This window comes from Nomascus leucogenys, chromosome 16, assembly GCF_006542625.1.
Source record: "Nomascus leucogenys isolate Asia chromosome 16, Asia_NLE_v1, whole genome shotgun sequence".
Lineage (NCBI taxonomy): Eukaryota > Metazoa > Chordata > Mammalia > Primates > Hylobatidae > Nomascus > Nomascus leucogenys.
In genome coordinates, this window is record NC_044396.1 from 76785425 (window position 1) to 76804224 (window position 18800).

The 18800-nt window shown below is 47.4% G+C and overlaps 1 protein-coding gene across 7 annotated transcripts in view; it reads right to left on the bottom strand.

Annotated features, from left to right (window-relative positions):
- Window positions 1-11659, bottom strand: part of MTSS1 (MTSS I-BAR domain containing 1) — a 180288-nt gene extending 168629 nt beyond the window's left edge. For 3 of the 7 annotated variants that reach the window (XM_003256187.3, XM_003256188.3, XM_012507918.2), the window contains exon 1: window positions 11036-11659. In XM_003256187.3, coding sequence (XP_003256235.1) covers window positions 11036-11107 — 72 coding nt within the window. In that variant the 5' untranslated portion in view covers window positions 11108-11659. The remainder of the gene's footprint in view (window positions 1-11035) is intronic. The other 4 variants (XM_030795150.1, XM_012507912.2, XM_030795151.1 and 1 more) reach the window with 2 other exon arrangements.
- Between the last annotated feature and the right edge of the window lie 7141 nt (window positions 11660-18800).

Consider the following 18800-nt stretch of genomic DNA (forward strand, 5'->3'; position numbering starts at 1 on the left):
AGGCACGGTGGCTCAAGCCTGTAATCCCAGCACTTTGGGAGGCCAAGGCGGGCAGATTACTTGAGTAGGAGTTCGAGACCAGCCTGGCCAACATGGTGAAACCCCATCTTTACTAAAAATACAAAAAAAATTAGCCAGATGTGGTGGTGCATGCCTATAGTCCTAGCTACTTGGGAGGCTGAGGCAGGAGAATCGCTTGAACCTGGGAGGCAGAGGTTGCAGTGAGCTGAGATCGCGACACTGCACACTCTGGTCTGGGGGACAGACACACTCTGGTCTGGGGGACAGAGCAAGACTCCATCTCAAAAAAAAAAATTATATCTATATAATAAAAACAGCAACAGTGCTTTTTCCTCATTGCACATAATCCTTCTACTATACAAGAGAATTGACTTATTCCGTGCGTCTCCTTCACCTGCACTTCACTCCACTGGAATGTTAAGTTCCAGGAGGGCAGCGATTTGTGTCCATTGTGTTCGCTGCTATCTCCCAGCACTTAGAACCTGGTACTAGTAGCTTCTCAGATATGTTTTGACCAAATGAATTAACTAGAGACATACAAAGCAGTGCAACACCACACAGCCATTAACAGTGGCACTGCTAACAACTACACACACGGAAAGGCAAGGATACCAGGCCGCTAAGTGAAGAAAGAAGTTTCTGACGCAGTCTTGGCTCCCTGACCCTCTCCCTGACCCTCTGCTGAAAATGTGCGAACTCTTGTGAGTGTGAACATAACCCACTTTCTCATCAAGCGCTTGTGGGTGACTTATTTTTTACTTAACCGAAGTTTCTAGTTTTTCTTCCATTAACTTTATATTACTTACATAATCTTTGAGAAGTAATCCCTCATGAAATGCTCTCAAAACATCTGCTAATTTTTTTTTTTTTTTAGAAAAAAGCTTCCTCCTCAGTGACTTAATTAGGGTGTTCCTAATTAAGGCCAGCACAACATCAAAGAGGCCAGGTTCCAGGGGACCCCCGCTCCAGGTCAACTTCTGGTTGCAGGATGACCTCAGTCCCTCCAGCAGAGGCTCAGACAGAGGGCTTGGCTGTTGGCTAGTCCTGGCTCTGCTCCCCGCTCCCTGCTTCCTATTGGGGTGCCTCATCCAATTATTCAGGCCCTCGATCACATCCTGCTGCCGAGCGGGCTTTGAAGGTTCAGTAAACAGCCACTTCAAAACAAAGAAGGGCCATTAAACCAAACTCAAAGACTTCCTTAATGGCTGCGTGCTCGGCTGCAGGAGAGGAGTCCAGCCTCAGAAGGGAGGTCTCCCTGGGAACTAATCCCTGAGCTCTCCCAGCCTCCTACTGCAAGTATCTGCCCGCTTCCTGCTTTGCACTCAATCACTCGGGGTGCAGAGTGGTTACTGGAGCGACCCTTGACAGAGGGGCCCCTCCAGCAAAACAAACGTGTGTCGTGTGGCTGCCACCTTAGACAACCCTATTGCACACTTCGGTCTCACAGCTCAGCTGCTCCCAAAAACTGCACTGGCCTGGCCCAACAACTTCATGTCCATGGCCAGGGCATATTCCTCCTAATTAGAGGGAGACCCCTTGAGCTTCTGGAAGAAACTCAGAGGCGAGTCTAGATTTTTGTGTGTTTTTATCTGTCTCATCCTGAGTCCTAATGGTACAAACAGAGCGATCAAGGAGATGAATGAAATACACCTGTTACAGAATCTAAACTGCTAGGCTGCAAAAGCGAGAGACAGCCCACCCAGTCCGGTGGAGAGGCACACAGACCCTGGAGCCAGACTGCCTGGACTCAACTAACTCCCAGCTGTGCTTCTCACTAGCTGTATGACATGGGCAAATGGCTTAACCACTCAGCACCTCAGTTTCCCCATCTGTAAAATGGGAATTATAATAGTTACTAAGACTACCTCGCTGGGTGGTTGGAAGATTAAATAAGTTTGTGTCAAGCACTTAGCATAGTGCCCGGTTTGCAAATAAATGCTTTTAAAATAAGCAAAATAAAACTCAGTTCCGAGCGAGGGTGTCACCCAGATCAAAAGCCTTCCTGGACTCCGTACTCCCACCCTAAATGGGAATCAGAGGCCCTCCCCAGAGGCCCCACACAATCTTGGGCTGATCTCTATGGTGGTGCAGATCACACTGAACTCTAATTACCTGCCTGCCTGTCTCCTAGACTGAGCACTTCAGGGCAATGACGGTCCATACTGTCCACAGGTGTTCCTCCACCCCCAGCAGCACCTGGCATGCGGTAGACATGCCATCTAATTTGACGAATACATGTACTGTGTTCTCTCAAATTACTTATATGTTGAATGTTGAAAAGCACTGCACTTGTCTCTATTGCATTATCAAACTGAAGACATAGGTTGCTTCTATTCTTTGAAACATCTGAGTGCCACTATCAGCAGGAGGCTCTGCGAGGAATTACTAGGGTGGCTCAAATAGATACGAGCATTTATTTAGCACTTATTTCATGCTAAGCCCTCGACTTTTACTTTATTTAATACTCAACAACTTTAAGAGGGAAGGATTATTCACCTCTTCTCCCGTTTTACAGGTAAGAAAATCAAGGCTCAGTAAACTTAACTTGCTCAGAGCAATAGAGCTAGGAAGCGCTAGAGCCAGGCTTCAAGGCCCAAGGATAACCTCTTTTTAAGGTAGGATATAATCAACACTAGGTAGAATGTCACAAAGAATGTGAAAAATGGCTTTAGTGTTATCCACCTTTGAGGGAAAAGGAGGCACCAGAGAATAAGGTCACACTGTCTGATGGGGCCTTGAAGGATGAGAAAGATTTCAGTAGGCAGCAATGGCAGAGACAAGACAGGACAAACAGCGAGAGTGAGGAGCACAGGCTGTGTTCAAGGAAGCCTGGGAGTCCGAGTTAGGGAGCGCTGGACACATAGCGGGCCACTCAGCTGGGGCCAAATCACAGGGGTCCTTACACAAAAGGATAAGGCACGACTGCCACATTCGGCCCATGGGAAGAACCCAGATGTGGCCAAGACTTGGGAAGCTGCTGCTACAAGGCAAACTAGAGGCATGGGATGGCCACTTTTGGTGGTTGCCCCAGAAAAAGGAGGAAACTCAAAGGACATAGATGGGAAAAGATGACCCTAACAAAGCAACTTCCCTGCCCCGGGCCTCAATGTATCTGACTTACAAATGTCCTAGCCAAGTACCCCACCCTCTCCTTCCCTAATAAACAAACAGTAGGGTTTGCAAATACAGAATGCAAATAGGTCCTGCTGGGCCAGCTGAACTTCGTAATGAACTCAGGGGTGATTTACTTAGCAAGAAAAAAACTCAACTTCTCCATTTCCTGCAACTTCACTGCAAGCTCTAAATACAGCTCCGTAAGGGTGGGGCAGTGTCTGCCTAAGAAATGGAGATAATTACTCCACTAATTTTAAGAATTCAAAATACCTCATTCCCAAATCTACAAGACAGAATAGTAACCGCTTCTAACATTTGAGTGCATGTTTGCCAGGCAATGTGTGAAAACCTTCACAAGCAATGTTTCATTTCAGAATCCTCCAACAACTCTATCAAGTTCATTAGACCCATTTTACGGAAGAGGAAACCAAGACTCAGAGAGATTAAATAACTCGCCCATGGGATTTGAATCAGATTCCTTTAACTTCAAGGTCAACTCTAGCTCCAGAATTTCTATGGATGTAGGTTTAGGGGCAGTGTTGTAGCCAGCAGAAGGTAGAAGATAGTCAGAAAGCTGTGTTGCAGAGCAGGCACACTCTAATTATCTAGATGATATGTTATAGATCTGCGACTGTTCAGTACGGTAGCCACCAGCCATACATGGCTATTTAAATTTAAACAAATGAAAAGTGACTAAAAATAAAGTCAATTCCTTGATTGCACTGGCCACACTTCATGTACTCAATAGTCACACGTGGCTAGTGGCTCACGTATTTGACAATTTCCATCATCGCAAAAAAATCACATCGGACAGAATCAATAAATCATGGCAAAGTATTCTAAAGATCCTTTGTTGCTGCTTATTTTTATGTTTCAGTTTATTTACTTTAACATTTAACTCTAAGGCTTTTTAATTTTTTTTTTTTTTTTTTTTTTTTTTTTGAGACAGAGTCTCATTCTGTCGCCAGGCTGGAGTGCAGTGGCATGATCTCAGCTCACTGCAACCTCTGCCTCCCGGGTTTAAGTGATTCTTCTGCCACAGCCTCCCGAGTAGCTGGGACTACAGGTGTGCGCCACCATGCCCAACTGATTTTTGTGTTTTTAGTAGAGACGGGATTTCACCATGTTGGCCAGGATGGTCTCGATCTTTTGACCTCGTGATCTGCTCACCTTGGTCTCCCAAAGTGCTGGGATTACAGGAGTGAGCCACCGCACCCAGCTTAATTTTTATTTTTAATTGTGGTAAAATACACATAAAATGTACCATCTTGACCATCTTTAAGCATCACAATTCAGTAGTGTTAAGTATATTCACATTGGTGTGCAACTATCGAAAGGTACTTTTATATTCAGATTTGGGTAAGATTAAGGCTTTTTTATTTATTTTTTTTTTTTTTTTTTTGAGACAGAGTCTCACTCTGTCACCCAGGCTGGAGTCCAGTGGCATGATCTTGGCTAACTGCAACCTCCACCTCCTGGGTTCAAGCAATTCTCCTGCCTCAGCCTACTGAGTAGCTGGGACTACAGGTGTGCGTGATCACGCCCGGCTAAATTTTGTATTATTTGCAGAAACAGGGTTTCGCCATGTTGGTCAGGCTGGTCTCGAACTCCTGACCTCAGGTGATCCACCCACCTTGGCTTCCCAGAGTGATGGGATTACAGGTGTGAGTCACCTCACCCGACCAGAAAAGGCTTTGAGGGAAGACTTACACAGCTCAATGATTCTCAACCTTGGCCATCACTAGAATTACCTGGGGTGCTTTTCAAAATCTTAATGCCGTGAATGTACCCCAGGGCACTAATCAGAGCCCTGGCCCAGGCAGCAGCATCTCCAAGCTCCCAAGGAAGGCAATGGACCCTGCTCTGTAACCACATGCATACTGCCAAATGAGGTACACCTGCGTAGAACCTCGTCTGCTGGTGAGACCCACTCCCGCGGCCCTTGGAGCCCCTGTTGCATAGGAGGCAGCCGAGGAGACCCAGGCAAAACCTGCTGTCCACCTCCATGCCCAGGAAGATGCTGGTGCTGAGTGAGCTGAAACTTTCTACTGCTTTGAGAGAAAGCAAGCAAATAAAAAGACACACAGTTCAAAAGGCACTCAACTCAATTGATTTTTTTCCACCCACTTACACTAGACAGGAAAAGAAAAACCACTTAGAACCTATGGCCAAGGCCAGATACGCCAAGAGGCAGCACACGAAGGAGTTTTGTTGGTGAGCCCATCCACTTCTTCAAACACAGACTTGCAAGGGCCCTTGTCCAGCCCCCAGAGAATCTTAAACAACCCAAATCCTCCAATTTGCTCAGTAGGTAAAAACACTGTCACCTCCAAACAAATCGGGAAGCAGGCGAGATGAGAGAGCCCCAAGCCTAGGACTTCAGGCGTTGAGACGGGGACTGCTCTGGAGTGGATTCTGCGCTGGGAATTGCAACTTTTAAGTTTTTGGTTGTTTGGTTGTTTCTGATTTGCCTTGGTGGCTCATACTCAGATGAAACCTGCAGTCTACTGCTAATTCAAGGAAGAACCTCAGCAATCGTGACAATGGGCTTCCTTAATGCTCAGCCAATTAATTTACTCCTCAACTTCATTTTCCTCTCCTGTTTGCTACTTAATAAGGCCATCTCAGCAGTGCTATCTCCAAATCTGAGTTAAACGGCTCACGGCATCAGTTAGTTCCCTTTAAATGGCCCCAAAATTTCTTGTCTGACATCCTAGGCAGCTAAATCTGTCCTCTGGCTTTTGTTTGGTCTGGGGTAAGGTATTTCTTTGTTTTTGCAGAGGTGTGGGTTTTGGGGGTAAGTGTCCTGAAGGCAGTTCCGAGAAGTAATGGGGAACTCAAAGTGACCTCATTTGTCTATACACAATTCGAACATCTAAATGGTCTCGCTACAGAAGCAATCTTGCCAGCTATCGCCACCCATGCCTGCGGAAGATGGAAAAAGCCGAGTTGCAAATTGGAGATAAAGCATCTAATGAATCAATAGTTTCAACCTTTTCACCCTCCAAGCATTTTAACAGCCTTAAGTGAGCTAGCCAAATTGACAGACATCATTTTAGCTTTTTTCCTTTTCCCTGTGGCTGAGGTGCAAAAGAAGAGTTCAAAGGGCAAGAGGTCAGCAACTGAGAACACACGGCACACAGGGAACATACTTAAATAGTGAACAATTTTTTAGTATATCTGAAATGCAAATTTAATGGGACATCCTACGTTTTTAGTATATCTGAAATGCAAATTTAATGGAAAATCCTACGTTTTGCTGAAATCATTATGCCACGTTTGGTGCCTGAAACACCACTGATGCTCAATAAATACTACGGAATGAGTATATGTTACTCTAGTAAGAACTGGGCAATGGCTGAACCAGGCAAAATCCAAACTCAGCTTACCTTCTATGCAAACCAGGACCTAGGAATGACCTCTCTTGATTTGGAGCATTACAAACTGCGGAATTTCAGAACATAAAGGTTCACAGCATCAAGCTAGAAGTTCCAAAAAGTGTGACTAAATAGTAAAGGGTTTTCACAAAAACTAAATAGGAAGGGGTTTTCACAAAGAAACACTCAAACCAGGCCAGAAACGATTTCCAAACAACAAGATTGGCACCCAAAAAACCAAAAAGATGAATCTACATAGAAGAGGTCCTAAATCTCTGGGCACCCATCCCAGGCAGTTCCTGCTGTCGATTTGATGACATCTTTACTTCACCTTCTTTTCCCATGGGCCCAAAATGAGGAAGCTGTAAAACCCTGGCCAAATACAACCATTTGCTAAGAGAAAAGCCAACATGGGGCCCATCTGTCCTTTACAAGTACTCTGCTTGTCCTGCCTTTGTGTGGCTGTCACCGTTTACAGGGAGCAGCCCACCTCCCTCAGAGCACCTGGCTGAGGCCTTGGCTGGGTTTTCAGTATTGTCCTGGAGAAGCTCTTTTTCTGAGGCCTCCAAGGGAACTCCTGCAGAGACTGATGCTCTTCTCTAGGCTGAACCACAGCCCTTCCTTCACGGCCACCATATTGGATTCGCATTACCTGTTTACAGCCCACAGGACAAGGAGCTCTCCAAGGGCAGAGCCTGGCAAAAGGCCTTCCACACGATTGCCCTCCATAAACAGCAAGGAAGTGTACCTCTCTTCTGATGGGAACCCCAAAACAAAGCAGTGAGGGGTAAAAAAAAAACCCTGAAATCACTATCCAGTGTTGGACCCACTACCCACATTCTCTATCGTATGATATGGGAGGGAAAATATCACGACGTGGCTTCGAACCACAAAAAGATTTCCATGGAATTCAAGAAGTCCCTTTAGCAGTTCTAATTTTAGGCAGAACTTAGGAGAGAGGATAGTGATGGCAAACACAGGTGGGAGGCGGTGGGGAGGAACTGAACAAGGCCTCTATTCTGCTCAGCACAGGTGCTGGTAACAGGACACCCCTGTCTAAAGTGACACATGGGGTGAAGGAATCAGGTGTGGTTGGGGTTTTCTTGCGCCAGTCACATTCTGTACTCCTAACCTCGTACAAAGTTCTCCCCGCAGCAGGCCCAGTTCAGCTCTCGACATGCTGATTCTTGAGCAACAAGGGTTAAGAAAATATTTGATTTCAGACATCCAACTTTGTTTTTTTAAACCAAGTTAATTATTAAAAGAAGAAAGACATCCGCAGAGTGAGCGCTCCTCAATTTTGACCAGCAAAGTCTGCTGGTCTTAAGAACTTGCCAGACATCACCAAAATCGATGCCGGTTCAATGACTCAAAAGCAAAGGCACAAAGCTGCTGTTTGAGACATGGAGCCCTCCCTTCCCAGGGCTTGGATAGAAACTCCAAAAAGATTCCAAGACCTCCTTGATGCAGTCAAGATTGTCTACACATCAGAAGGCAGTCAACAGTCACTTCCAGACTACTGCTCCCCGGACAAACCAGCTATGGGCTCTTCCCTGCAGCCACGTGAATATCTTGTCTCCCCTTTCCTCTGGAACCAACTCACACCAGCCAATTTGATCAGTGATTTACTAATTTGCATGGATGGGAGGAAAGGCAGCCAGTAGGTGATTTTGCACAACACCGTTCATTAGTGACCACCACCACAGCAGGGTAGAATAAACGGGAAACAAACCACCAGGCTTCCTCTCGTCAAGGAATCGATACGTTATTTACTAGCTGCTGCTTGCTTTACATAGTGCTGTTCCCCGGTGGAGACAAAGTCAGGATTTCTTCCACACCCTACCCCCTGAAAAGGATAAAACCCATGCCCTGACAGCCAGCCGAGGACTTAGATGAAGTAATACAAGAAAGCACAAAGAATCCTCTCTCTCTTGCTTTTCCATGTCTTGAGGTTCTCTGGTTGCAGAAGATGGAGGGTGCCAGGCCTTGAAATTATTCCCTTTTTTTATTGTTTTCTTTTTTTCTCCAAAGAAGAAATTGACTCCCTTCCTGTGCTGCTGTACATTTTGAAGAATCAAATGCTACTAATAAAACCATTTTCCTTATCCTTTTCTCACCCAGCCTAACATCGCTTCTGAGAAAATAACCTAAAAATTTTTATCAAGATGGCATTCCAAATGGGTTTCCGACATTTACGCTTTTCCCTCAGAGCAAACAGATAGGAGACCAAAGGCATTATAAACCCATTATGGGAGCTTAAAGAAGAGAAAAAGAGGATAAGCAGGTCATTAGAAAGTCAGTTGATTTCAGATATTAAAAACTGACTTTTGTTGCTGGTGACTTCATGCATCTGCACACTATATATACTGCTTATCAGATCTGTTCAAATTTTAAAACTTTAAATTTCCATTTAAAATGTCACTGTCATCTAATCCATGATGAAGTCTCTTAAGAAGCAAAGTCCAAGAAAATATTCAAGAATTGTCTTATGCATAAACAATCTTGGAAATCAGACACTCTTCATCTCTCGAGTCTCCAAAAGTCTAAAACTCTGCAGAACTCAAGGCATGTTTTAGTCTTCCATTCCACCTTGCTTTTAAAATTTTACTGCCAAAACAAACAAACCAAAAAAAAAAAAAACCTTTAAAATAAATGATTTCCCATGGGATACTGAACAAACCTACTAAACTCAAACGGAAAGAATTCAGGATACACAAACTCTAGATTCCGCTGTGACTGGGCATTAAAGAAGATGTCTTTATTTTTAACTGGAACCATGCAGGGGAAAAAACACCACCTTGGCACCTGTGAGTCCCCAGCCAGGGCATACTGCCACGCAGCCACAGGATGGCAGGTGGAAAGCAGGACAGCCCACCCTTTGGGCAGGTCACCTTCTGAACGGCTTTCGATTCAAACCAGTGAATGGGAAGAACCGAGCCTGGATTCTGGATTAAAGAACAAAGAGAAAAAACTCCAGATGTGATCACTCCAGGACTGCAGTGGACAGATCCGTCAGTGTGCATTGGGGGCAACAGAATGAAAGGGGCTGTCTTTCAACAGGGAATAATCCATCTAATTCCAAGTGCCTGGATTATAAGCATTCCTGGGCAAGCAGAGTCTGGCTGCAGATTATGCTACGCTAAGGACAATTTGTGACAAAAGGCACGAGAGCTGTAGAAAGATTTCAAAATGGACAACACCAGGACAGAGGCACCTTGGTAAAGTTCACCCTGGGTGAGGTGGCAGTTGATTCTGAAAGGTGGAAGCAGGCCATGACAGCTGAGCATTCCTTCCCAAAGACCATCTCCGAGGCACGAAGCCTCTCTAAACCTTACACTTCATCAGACAAAAGCTCCTCCAGGCGCCCAGGCAGCGGCTGAAGAGGGGCTGTCCACACCCACTCGGTGCACAGCTTTCCAAACCTGCCCACTCGTTTTGGAAGCGAGCTTTTAATTAAACACCACCTCCCCGGATCTGGATCTGTTGAGGCAAACTGGGGCTGGGCCAGAGCCAAAGAGAAGCTCCCTAAATACACATTAAAAAAATAATTTCCCCCACCGCTCCTAATTCCCACCTCCAGCCAGCTCGCGCGGCTAGTTTTATTTCCTCTGGATGAATAACACGGGGCCCTGATCTATCTCTAGGCACCAGAAAATCCACATCCGAGGATCAGGTTATCCGCAGTCCCACCCTTTGCAGGAAAAAGCCAGGGTGTTGTTCCCCGCCCCCACACGCGCGCGCACACACACATGCACGCGCGCACACACACACCATCTTCACAACCCTTCCAAGAGAAAACCTAGAGTGTGTGTCCGTTTGGGTCTGGGAGGGCGGGATACAGTTATTTCGGGGGCACCAATCTTGCCTTCAGGCCCAGCTGGGGGAAGGCGGGGCCCCTGCAAGGCTGCCCGGGAACTTCGGCCCCGCGACCCGCGGGAGGGCTGAGAGAGGGCACGCACACCTTTACCAGTTTCGGAACAGCCCAATTAATAACTAATTTGCTCAGATCCCCCACTCCAAGTAGACCTGACAGCCGAGGGACTGGCTTTCCCTCTCAGTCTCCTAGGCTAGGGGACTCCTTCCTGCGCGCGGGCAGAGCCCCCACTCCCTCCCGACCACCGCGCCAGGCGCCCCCACCCCGTGCCCGGGGGAATCAGGTGTCCTCCCGGGCATCCAGTCCCCGCGGGTCCCAGACACTCACTTCAGGACAGACAATGGGAAAACTTGGAGCCAGTGCCCTGAGCCGCCGAGGGAAAGAAATGGTGCCGCCCCCTGGGACAATGAGAGGGGAGATGGCTTGGGACAGCAGACACCCCCCCAGAGAAGCCGCCCGCCCAGTGACCCAGCAGAGCCCGGAGCAGCGCCCCGGGTGAGCAAGTGACACCCGGGCCGGGAGCTCCCGCAGGTGGCCGGCGGCCACGGTGCAGGGAAGGGCCGGGCGCCCGGCCCGGGGTGGAGGCGAAGCGCGGCGGCGAGGTCAGAGCGCGGCGACCGGCGCCGCAGCCGCACCCCCGGCGTCCTACCTTCATGTCGCTGATGATGGTCTGGAAGAGGCCTCCGAGCGCGCTGCATTCCTTCTCAATCACAGCCTCCATTTTCCCGGCTCCGGCAGGGCAAGGGCACACACGCGGGGCCGCTGGACTGCGCGCGGGGCCGAGGCTCGCTCACCCCGGGAGGAATTTCACCTTCCGAGAGACCCACCTCGGACTCGCAGCCTCTTCTGCAGCGAGGACGGGGTGCACCAGACCGACTGTTCTCTGCCCAAAATAATAACAGTAATTTAAAAAGCCAAACCGCTCTGTAGGGTATTCGCCTACAAGCAGCGCTCGGCTCCTGGCCTTAAAAATGCCGGGAGAAGACTGACAATCAGGCCACCACTGGTGCCCACTACGGAAACGGCAAAGCCCATCTTGATGCAGAGAAAATCGCCCGCTGACCCGGGGCCAGCGCCATTGAAAAATGCAAGATTTTCCAATTTAATAAATTTTTCTGCAACTAAAAAAAAATCGCCCAACAGCAGAGCGGGTCAGCTCGCGGCGTCCGGATCTGTTGCTCGCAGCTGCGGCCGCCGCCTCCTTTTCACTCCTGCGCGCCCGGCCCCGGCGCTCGCTCTGGCTGGGCTCCCGGGGACGTTCGGAGGGGCGCACGCGCGCTCGCGGCCGTGCGTCCGCCGCGCGGGGGCGCGCTCTCGCGGCCGTGCGGCCGCCGCACGCGGGCGGGGCTGGGAGCGCGCGCCCGAGAGGCGCGTGGGGCGCCCGCCGCAAAGAGGAGCCTGCTGGTCTGCTGGCGGGCAGGCGGCGCTGGGCCGGAGCCTCTCCCTCCGGTGCGCACCGCGCACCCTCTCCTCCCCCGGCCGCCCGTCGCAGCGCGAAGAGGGCGTGTCGGCACCCTGCCTGGCGAGCGCCCACCCTACAATGGCTGCGAGAGCGCGGGACGGAGGGTGCACCGCCGCTCCCCGGGGACTTGCGCGGGTGGCGCGCCTAGCCCAGAGCCCGCTTGTAGTGAGCGCTCAGTAGGGCGGGAAAGCTGCTGCAGCTACTGCGGCCTTCTGAGAAGACTCCCATTCTCTGATGTCAGGACTGCATCGCCGAGTCCTGATTGCAAATAGCGAAATACATAATTAAGGAGAGTTCGGGGGCGTATCCTGCAATGGGATGCTGAGTTCGATAAAGTTGCAGGATGCTGGGAAAGTGGATTGATTTGCTGTTGCTAAATGAATGGAAACAGAGTCAGAGCTTCTGTCCACGATCCATCAGTCTATCGAGATTGCTGATTGCCTATGACTTGGACGGTTGATGGTTTTCAGACCCACTGAGAGCAGCCAGCGTTGGTATAACCGCAGGGAGCCCTCGTGGGTGGTTGAACCTGCAGAGCGCAGATGTGCCCAGGTTGATCTGGGGCCTAGTGGTCCGTTTGCACAGCTCCACTGCCTATCTGCATAACCAGGAGCCCTCATTCAGATGAACGCCAAATGGGCCAGAGGGAGGAGAATCAAATGAGCAACTTTTAAAAGATCTTAAGACAGAAGCACCTAACTCCGGACAGTTCCTTTAACCCTTGAGCTAACCCTTTGAAGCACAAAACATAACAAAAGAAAAGACTGGGGGGAGTGGGGCCAAAAGAAACCAAGTGCAAAATGCTGTACACTTGTGTCAGATTCACTCCGTAATGGGAAAAGGTCTGGCTTTGAAAACTTTATGGATCAAAGGGATGCATGGAGTTACACAGCACAGCTGCAGAAGATAATGTTCCCCTGGATCACTCTGCCCAACTCTTAACTGCAACCCACCTTCCCCACCCGTCTCCCCGAAATCACCCGGAAGGGTGTTACCTTCAGGAAGTAACTGATCTCTTGATCACCCCTGCTGGATCCTGTCCCCAAGGGCATTCAAACGCATCCGACTCATCTTCACCTTGCTAATAACGGGTGCTTGACACATAGTTTGCTGCCAATCATTATTGTGACTTTAATACTATTGATATTCTAATGATCAAGATGACTGCTTGTAGAGCCAGATTGCCTGGATTCAAACTCCAGTTCACAACCTACTAACTGTATGCCCTTGGGTATGTTACTTAACCTTTCTGGGCCTCAGTTTCCTCATCCATCTGTAAATGGGGATAATGATGGCATCTACCTGATAGGACTGTTCTGAACATTACATGAGCTGATCGATGAAAGCACTTAAAGTGGTACCTGGCATCTCGTAAATGATCATTCGATAAATCTTATCAACAGAAGAAGCAGAGATGAGGCCAAGGCTTATGTCCAGCCCTGGCCCCATTTCACTTCTGTAACATTGGCATGCTGTCCCAGGGACATTGCTGAGGGTCTACTGTGTGCAATCTGGGCATTTTATATGTATTATGTCTACTTGAAGGAAATTATCATTCTGGTCCTCGTTTCACTGTTGGAAGGAATCCAACCCTGGTTTTCTGACTTCCATGCCCCAGGTCTCCCTTTTACCCAGGCTCCTGAACTCCTGGGATAAGAGGCCTTAGCCCAGTGGACACTTGGTCTAGCTTTCCTGCCACATGCTTAAATTTCAATGCCCCAAATACCCCAACTTTAGCAATGTTTGCCAAAGCACACCTCTCTTGTGGCCTTTTTCCCTGGGCCTGACCACCAGGCCCTTGTCTCTCATAAGAACTCCTTGAAAGGGAGGCTGGAAAAGTGTTCCCAGATGCAGGAAAGTGGGAGTGACACCTGGCCCTTTTTTTTTTTTTTTTGAGACAGAGCCTCACTCTGTCACCCAGGCTGGAGAGCAGTAGTGCAATCTCGGCTCACTGCAACCTCCATCTCCCAGGTTCAAGCGATTCTCCTGCCACAGCCTCCGTGTTGGCCAGGCTGGTCTCGAACTCCTGACCTCAGGTGATCTGCCCGCCTCGGCCTCCCAAAGTACTGGGATTACAGGCGTGAGCCATCGTGCCTGGCTAGCTGTCATACATTCTTTCCTTGTTTCCAGATTCTCCTTTGTTTCTGGCTGTTGGGGACTTCCCTTCTTTTAGACTGGCTCTGCATATATTTAAAGAGATTCTGATTACATTTTACCAACTGTGTCTACGTGGCTATGGCAGGAGGGGTTTCAGGTTATGGAATCTGCCTCTGCGACAATAGGGTGTCCCTTTTTTGTTGTTTACATGATGGAATGTTGGGTTTTGTGTAATGTATAATATTTTACACTTTTACATAAACTCAGATGCCTCTGATGGATTCGAAATAACCAGATATATTTCTGAATTGCTTCATATGGTATGTAAACATAAGGTTTTCTAAACTAATATATTTTTCATGCTCTTTTATTGCTACTCTGACCAGACCCTTATCTTACTTATAAAATATATATTTTTCTTATCATGCTTATATGGTACAGAAAGAGCTAAGCCCCAGAAATACTGTTAATGAGAGGGAGATCAGGTCCTGGACAGTCTTGGTTTATAACTTGCAGCAGGGATATCTGCTCCCCTGAGAGCCCAGTTCTCCATATCAAGGCATTGCAGAAGTCAAATTAGTAGTCAGCAGGCAGCTTGGGAGCACATAAACAAAGCAAAGGAGATTGGATGCTCCTAGGAGAACAAGCGTGGTTTGGCATAAAGCAGGTGCTCAAGACATGTCTCAGGAATGGAACCCAACCAGGTTCCTACCCCACTAGAGAGCAGACACAATGTCTTGGCGACCTAGAACCATCAGATACGGCCTCTCTTCCTCAAACAGTCCTGGAGAAATACAAAATGTTATGACTTCTTTCCCCTTTCGGATCTTCCAACCCCGATATTTGACTCCCACGATTGGAAGCTACAAACTGGCCTACAGAGGAGTTTTTAAAATTGGGAAATAAAAAAAAAAAAAAAATTGGGAAATCTAAAAATATTTAGAAATTGGGAAACTTCACCTCAAGGAACAAAGTTTCATCACTTCCAGGAAGACAGGAACATGTGGCAATTCAGGGCTCACATTCCCACCTGGCCTAGGCCTGGGGGGCAGCTGGTCCTTGCGGGGAGAACTTGCTCTTTACGCTCTCCGCCACCCGCTTCAGCCTTGCTACTGATCAGTTCATCACCTTTCATTGGTTTCCTGCCCCAGTGACACATTCTGGACATTAGGGTTATATTTGGGCATTTGCCAGCCTGCCATCCACAAAACACATACAAAACATCTCTTAGGGTGAGTCAAAGTGACAGATATTTTTAATTGATCCTCGCTAATTTCATTTTCAAAAGGGGCCTGTTTCTAAATGGGAACTCTTATATGCTGATAACTCCCGAATTTGTCTAAAGAATTTAATGACCCGATCAGAAAGAATTCTGCTTATAGGTGACCATGGCAAGCTTAAGCCAATTTTGTTTCATAGATGAGCTATGGTAACGATAAATATACAAATAACTAACCTTTAGTATATACTTACTGTGTGCCAAGTACTATCCTAAGTAATCTCACTCAATCCTCACAAAGCCTTTGGAGTTAGCACTTCGATTATCCTTATTTTACAGGTGAAGAAACTGAGGCACAGAAGGTGGGTCAGGAGGGAGGAAGCAATAGAGCTAGAATTCAAACATAGCAGCATGACTTCGAGCCCACTGTCTTAACCACTTCACATAACTGCCTCTAATGCAAAGACCCCTCTCGAAGGTCAGAAGTTTCACAAACACTGCCTTAAGTCTCATGGCTAACTGGGAGGCCCCACAGAGCAACCTGGCTGTGCATTAGATTCACCTGAGGAGCTTTTAAAACATACCCAAGCTTGGCTGGGCACAGTGGCTCACATGTATAATCCAAGCACTTTGGGAAGCTGAGGTGGGAGGATCACCTGAGCCTGGGAGCTCAAGACCAGCCTGGGCAACATAGTGGGACCGCATCTGTACAAAAAATTAGCCGGCTGTCTGGCGTGTGCCTACAGTCCCAGCTACTCAGGAGGCTGAGGTGAGAGCATCGCTTGAGCCCAGGAGGTCAAGGCTGCAGTGAGATGTGTTCACACCATTGCACTCCAGCCTGGATGACAGAGTGAGAACTTGTCTCAATTAAAAAACAAAACAAAACAAACAAAAAAAAACAAAACCCAAGCTTGAAGCAAATACCGTAATGGGGTAACATTTCCGAAATCTAATGAAGGGAAAACGAGATATCTTTGTACTATTCTTGCAACATTTCTATAAGTCTGAAATTATGTCAAAATAAAAAATTAAAAGAAAAAAGAATGAATTAGAATAATATTCATTGACCTAGAGGGATTTCTGCAGAAATTATTGTGTTCATAGTAAGATCCAGAAAAGCATGTGTTATGTGATCCTGCTTCTGTAAAACAAACACTAACAAAATCCATCCACACACACCCATTCACGTATACACATGCATCTGTATGTCTTTATGTGATAATGGAATAAAACATGCATGATACATTTTTAAAAATTCCATAGCCAACCCCCGCCAGAGGTTCTTCTTGAATTGTTTAGGAGTAGAACCTGGTCCTGGGTACTTTCTTTCAAAGTTTCCTAGATCAGTGTTATTAGTGTTGCCACACATTTGAATCACCTGGGAAGCTCTGAAACAGCCTGATGGCCAGGTGACAGCCCAGGACAATTAAGTCAGACTCACTGGGAATGGAGCCCAGGTATGGATGTTTTAAAATTCCCAAGGGGATTCCGATGTACAGCCAATTTGAGGACCAGACAAGGTCCTTGGAGCAGCCAGAGTTGAGAATCACTCCTGAGGAACAAGGGAACTCATGTGTGTAGCCCTACTATGTGATGGGCCTTTGACATCCACTTTAATCCTAGGAATAGCCAGTGAGATAGGAACTCCCAAGGAAATAGAGGCTGACTCCAGAGATCAGACAGCCTGCCAGAGGTCACAGAGCTACGAGAAGGCAGTGCACACTCTAACCCCATCATCCACTGGGCAGTTTGGCAGGAAGCGGGGAGGGGAATTGTTTTGGGAAGACTTCACTGACTCTCAATCTCTCTTCCCCAAGACCACAGGGGTTGAAATTCGTCTAATAGAGATTCTTTCCTTTGGGTTCCTCCTCGTAGGAGCTATTAAAAACAATTAACAGGCTTGGCACGGTGGCTCACACCTGTAATCCCAGCACTTTGGGAGGCCGAGGTGGGTGGATAACGAGGTCAGGAGTTCGAGACCAGCCTGGCTAACACGGTGAAAACCCATCTCTACTAAAAATACAAAAATTAGCTGAGCATGGTGGCGGACACCTGTAATCCCAGCTGCTCAGGAGGCTGAGGCAGAGAATTGCTTGAACCCGGGAGGCAGAGGATGCAGTGAGCCAAGATCACACCACTGCACTTCAGCCTGGGTAACAGAGTGAGACTCCATCTCAAAAAAATAAAAAATAAAAAAAAAAACAACAAATAGTCATGAAAGGAGTTGCATGTTAATAGGATCTTGATGTCTGCCCAGTGAGTGCTTGATGTTTTGAAAGGAGGGGAAAGTCAGAAAGATGCTCAAATGTGGGACAAGAATCTAATTTAAGGGGGTAGGTCTAATCTTTTGTCATTTTCCTGCTCAAAATCCCTCCCTTCACCAGCCTCATCCCAGGCCTTATTGAAAGTTCGAGGTGTGGCCGGGCACGGTGGCTCATGCCTGTAATCCCAGCACTTTGGGAGGCCGAGATGGTCAGATCACTTGAGGTCAGGAGTTTGAGAACAGTCTGGCCAACATGGTGAAACCTCATCTTTATTAAAAATACAAAAATTAGCCAGGCAAGGTGGTGGGCACCTGTAAGCCCAGCTACGCTGGAGGCTGAGGCAGGAGAATCGCTTGAACTCAGGAGGCAGAGGTTGCCATGAGCAGAGATCACGCCACTGCACTCCAGCCTGGGCAATAGAGTGAGACTCAGCCTCAAAAACAAAACAAACAAGCAAACAAAAACAAACACACACAAAAAGAATGTATGACAGCTGATGCTTCAATTGCCCCAGGAGGAGTCCTTGGTTTCAATAATCCAAGGGCTTGGCCTGCGTGTTCACCCCCAAAGAGGACCAGAAAAAGAGTCCCTAGTCCCATGCAAGTCAGGGATGTGCCACTGAGAGCCACCTACAGAGTTGGGACACCCCGTAACTGCAGCACTTCAAAGGCAAGTGGATGAGAAACAATCTTCCCACCAGGACAGGTGGCCGACACAGCAGCCTGGCAGTCTTAGTCTGGGATCTGGGTAGAAGTGAAAAGCATTCAGTGAAAAATTTCTGACAGAGGCCTGCACCACAGCTGCATTTAGGGGTTTCAATTTGCCACATCTTAAGTGGATCCAAAATACTTAAAATGAAAATTACTGTGAAAAATTGTTACTGGTCTAAAATAATCCTGGGTAACCCAGAAGAAGCAAATGAGAAATGGCTCTGAGGGGATCCACCCTCAATCAAGTCCTCACAAGATTCCTGCAGAAAAGCCTCCTGAAATGAGCTTGCGATTCAAAACTATAAAGAATTGATCAATACAAGGCCACAGTGCACTCATCACACTCAAGAATCAGCAAACTCCCAGCAGGGCTCAACCCACAAGAACTGAAGCTAATCCAACAATCTGATAGAGGTAAGCAAATTTAAAATAATTCAAATATAAAAGAAGGACACAAAAACAGACACTATAAAAAGAGAAAAGCATCATGAAAAAGGAATCAAAGAAAGCCTAGAAACGAAAATTACAGTCACTGGAATTACCATGTATATTTGAACTATATATGGACAAGTTAGAGAACTGAATAGACATGGAGCTGAAAAGGGAATTTTTTAAATAGAACGTTCAGAAGGAAGCCCAGAAATAAAGAAATATTAATAGAA